The sequence below is a fragment of the Garra rufa genome, chromosome 14 (genome assembly GCF_049309525.1).
Source record: "Garra rufa chromosome 14, GarRuf1.0, whole genome shotgun sequence".
NCBI classification, from domain to species: Eukaryota; Metazoa; Chordata; class Actinopteri; order Cypriniformes; family Cyprinidae; genus Garra; species Garra rufa.
Window position 1 is genome coordinate 4928975 of NC_133374.1, and position 4432 is coordinate 4933406.

General features: G+C 35.6%; 1 protein-coding gene across 1 annotated transcript in view; it reads right to left on the reverse strand.

Moving 5' to 3' along the window:
• Positions 1–1501: 1501 nt before the first annotated feature.
• The window catches only part of gucy1a2 (guanylate cyclase 1, soluble, alpha 2), a 37894-nt gene continuing 34963 nt past the window's right edge, over positions 1502–4432 (reverse strand). The window contains exons 8-9 of the mRNA XM_073818287.1: positions 3884–3906; positions 1502–2218 (exon numbers count right to left, since the gene is read on the reverse strand). Coding sequence (XP_073674388.1) covers positions 2008–2218; positions 3884–3906 — 234 coding nt within the window. The 3' untranslated portion in view covers positions 1502–2007. The remainder of the gene's footprint in view (positions 2219–3883; positions 3907–4432) is intronic.

A 4432-nucleotide genomic window follows, 5' to 3' on the forward strand; every position in this document is an offset into this window, starting at 1 on the left:
ATCTTGAGAAGCCAAAAGCTGTGTGTTTGTAAGAAACAAATCCAGCATTAAGACTTTTAACTTAAAATATGAGTCCATAATCCATAATAACACTTCCTCCAGTGAAAAAGTCCATCTCCTGTTGTCTCTCACATTAAAATCCACCCACATATTTGTTTTTGAACTGTAAACAGTGCTTGATCTATGCAGATTTCTCTCTTGATTCAGACCTTTTTCACTAAAGGAAGTATTATTGTGCATTATGGACTCAAATTTGAGCTAGAAGCAATGGTTTAAAGTTAAAAATGTGTCAATGATGAATTTGTTTCTTACAAACACACAGATTTTGGCTTCACAAGATGTTAACTGATGGACTGCAATGGTGTGGATTACCTGTGGATTATTGTGATGTTTTTATCAGCTGTTTTGACTCGCATTCTGACGGCACCCATTCACATCCATTGGTGAACAAGTGATGGAATGCTGTATTTCTCCAAATCTGATGAACGAACAAACCTAATGGCATGTAACTTGCATCAAGCCTTTTTTCAAATAGCGTTTGCATTACTTCAAAAAGCCTGTATTGCAAAATAAAGTGTTGACTAAAGAAATAGTTCAGTCAAAAATGAAAATTGTATGAAATATTACCCACCCTCAGGCCATCCAAGATGTAAATGAGTTTATTTCTTCATCAGATTTGGAGAAATGTAGCTTTCAATCTCTTGCTCACCAATGGATGTGAATGGGTGCCGTCAGAATGAGAGTCCAAACAGCTGATAAAAACATCACAATAATCCACAAGTAATTCACACCACTCCAGTCCATCAGTTAACATCTTGAGAAGACAAAAGATGTGTTTGTAAGAAGCAAATCCATCATTAAGATTAAGATCATTCAGAGTCCATAATCCATATAATAACGGTTCATCAAGTGAAAAAGTCCACCTCTTGTTGTCTCTCGCGTCAAAATGGACCCACATATTTGTTTTGAGCTGTTTTGGACTGTAAATGGTGCTTGATCTGTGCAGATTTATCTCCTGATTCAGACCTTTTTCAGGAAGTGTCACTGTGCATTATGGACTGATGATTTAAAAAGTAAAAATGTCTTAAATATGGATTTGCTTCTTACAAACATGCAACTTTTGGCCTCTAAAGATGTTAACTGATGGACTGGAGTGGATTACTGTGATGGTTTTATCAGCTGTTCGGTCTCTCATTCTGACGGCACCCATTCACATCCATTGTTAAGCAAGTGATGGAATGCTGTATTTCTCCAAATCAGATGAAGAAGCAAACTCATCTACATCTTGGATGAACTCAGAATGAGTATATTCAGCAAACTTTAATTCTAGGGTGAACTGTTTCTTTAAATTAGTTAAGTATGAATATGGAAGCCAAAATAAAAACATGCCGCAGATGTGAGATGTGCAAAACAGCTTCAGTCTTTACCCAAATTCACACACACACAATCTAACAGCGGTTAATGGTAGGACACACACACACACACACACACACACACACACACACACACACACACACAAACACAAAGGATCTAACAATGGTTAATAGAGGATTCACAAACACACATAAAGGATTTAACAGTGGTTAATGGCGGCGCGTGTAAAATGGCAGAGATAAATGCATGTTAGTGGAGTGTGTGTGTGTTTAGGAGGTAAAGGCACCAAAGTTATGCATGTGAAATCTATTACCTGCAATGTTGCAAGAAACGTGTGTGTTTGTCTGTCGTATTTGCATGTGTACACCATGTATGTTTGGCTATGCCGTTGAGCAGAAGGCTTTATTTTAAATATATATCTATATATATATATTTGTTTTTATTGTATTTTCAGAACACAATTATCCATGGCTCCTTTAAAGGGCGGGGCCAGGGGCGGGGCCATCCCCTCCGCCCCTCCCCTCTGTGTCACGCCTCTGAGGGCGACGCTCCGGTCGAGAGGCGGGGCAACCAGTTGCCACAGGCAACACTAGTCTACAGGACGTGATGTCGTAGCGAATGGGCGGGGCCGTCTCAGAGGCTAGTCTCCCGTAGAAACATGGTCCCAATGTTATAGGACACTTTCCGGATGGGGGCGGAGCGAGTGCTGGTGAGAGAGGCGTGGCTCTGGGTTTTCCCCGCCTCCAGGAAATAGCAGATTCCTGGGATCTCTTTGGGGAAGTTGTCGGGAAGCTCCTGCCGCGAGCGAGGGATGAAGGTGAACGCGCGGTCGTCACGCAGGAGTCTGAGAGGGAAAGCAAATGGAAAGGAATTAAATATGCAAGACCTGATTCTGATAAAACCTAATTTGTAAAAACAAAATATAAATTAATATATATATTCAAAAATGCAAAAAGTTTTCTGTTAGGTTTAGTCTATTGCAGGGATTCCCAAACTTCTTTGACATAAAATATTTTCTTAAAGTATATTTTAAGTTAATATGTCTACAATTCAATAAAACGTATAATACACTATTAGTATCATATAACAAAATAGTTTTTATATATAATCATTTTATATTATTTTACAATATTTTTAACTATAAAAAATGAAGACAAAAATGTTATAATATATATATATATATATATATATATATATATATATATATATATATATATATATATATCTTTAAAACAAAAAATAATCCAAAAATAATCAGCAAGGATTCCTAATCTTTTTGTTTTTGTATTTATGTATTTATTTATTGTATTTACAGCTAAACTCCTTCGTCATAAAATATTTTCTTGAAACATATTTTTAATTTATATTTTAATTTAACATTTTTAAGTTAATATTTCAATAATTTAATAAAGCATATATTATTATTATTAGGTCTGTCAATCGATTAATTTTTTTTAAAATCGCGATTAATCGCACATTTTTATCTGTTCTAAATGTACCTTAAATTAATACTTTTTAAAGTTTTTAATACTCTAATCAACATTGGCATGGACAAATATGGAACGAATAAGAAACTAATTATTGCACCTGTTCTAAAAGTGGGCAAATGAATACAAATACGAAAATACATTCTTGTAAAACATTTTGATGTTTAATAATTGATTCTTGAGTTGCTATTTTTTAAATAACATTAGACGGTCTGAATCAGACCCTCTCCTGATAAACTGCAGCGTGAACAACGACGTGCGCGTGCAACTTCTCATTTCAGACTGAACTGAAGCGTCGGGAAACACTGAATACACAGCCTGTACTACACAAAGCACAGCAGAAAGACATTTTGGCAATCAAGTTGTAATGTAATGTCAAGTTGTTTTCAACAGTGTTCCTGCCGTGCATATATTAAATCTTACGGTACTACGTTTCAAAAATGCAATGGCACCGCGGGTATTTTTAAGCTTTAGTATACCGTGCAACCCTAATATTAAATAATGACTGAAAAAAATCCTGAATTATGATCGTGATTCAATCGCTGAAAAGAATCATTTACCGGCATCTGGACATAAGTCACTATTCTCTGCATTATCATCGTTTTTTTTAACTTCCTGTTTGAATGCTTTCACGATCCTTGGACTTTTTAGGAGTTTACCCGTTTAAAGTTATGTGATTGCAAAAACCTGCTTCTTTTATTTTTTAAGGTATTGTTTTCGTTATAATGTACTGATTCGAGAGCCCGGTCTCATGAAAATGCGTACTAGTAGCACGATTGTCTGTTTATATTTGGCGTGCTATTAATAAGCTGAAATTAACTTTGGCGTGCACATGATATGCATGTGTTTGACGTGCATATAATACGCCGTTTTCGCTTGCATACTCGTATGTGGCTTTACGCATCAACCCCACAGCACCAATCCTAACGTAGACCGACTCAGCTTGCATTCATTCAATATTGCAGAAGTGCCGGTACGCACGAAAAAGTGCAAGTACGCAAAAGGATAACATACAGAAGTGCCTGCGTACCGGCCACTTCAAGCTCTGGAAGCAACAAAATATCTGTTTTAACTGAAAGCGTTGCTCCTCTGCCGCTCGCTGAACAGAGCAGACGCAGATATAAACAGGGAGACCTCGCGCTCGTTCGGCAAAACCGGAGAGCCTCAGAAAGTATATAAGGTTTGTCCAATTATGTGTTTATGTATTGTTGCTAGACACTTTTCGCTAGGTTGGCAACATTGTGCATCCATTTCTTTAACTATGGGCTAGGTAATGGGTCAAACAGAAAATGCGCGCTTAGTGCCGTTAAAATGAATTTGCGTTAATTAATTTTGACAGCCCTAATTATTATTATTATTAATACATTGTTTCTATATCATTATTATTGTATAATATCTTGTAACTATAAAAACAAAACAAAATGTATTATTATTAGTAGTATTTAATATTACAATTGTACTTTGAAATAAACAATGTTCAATAATTAAAATAATCAGCAAGGATTCCCAATCTTTTTTTTTAAAAGATTAATTTTTTTTTTTTTTCTTGAAGTATATTTTTAATTTATATG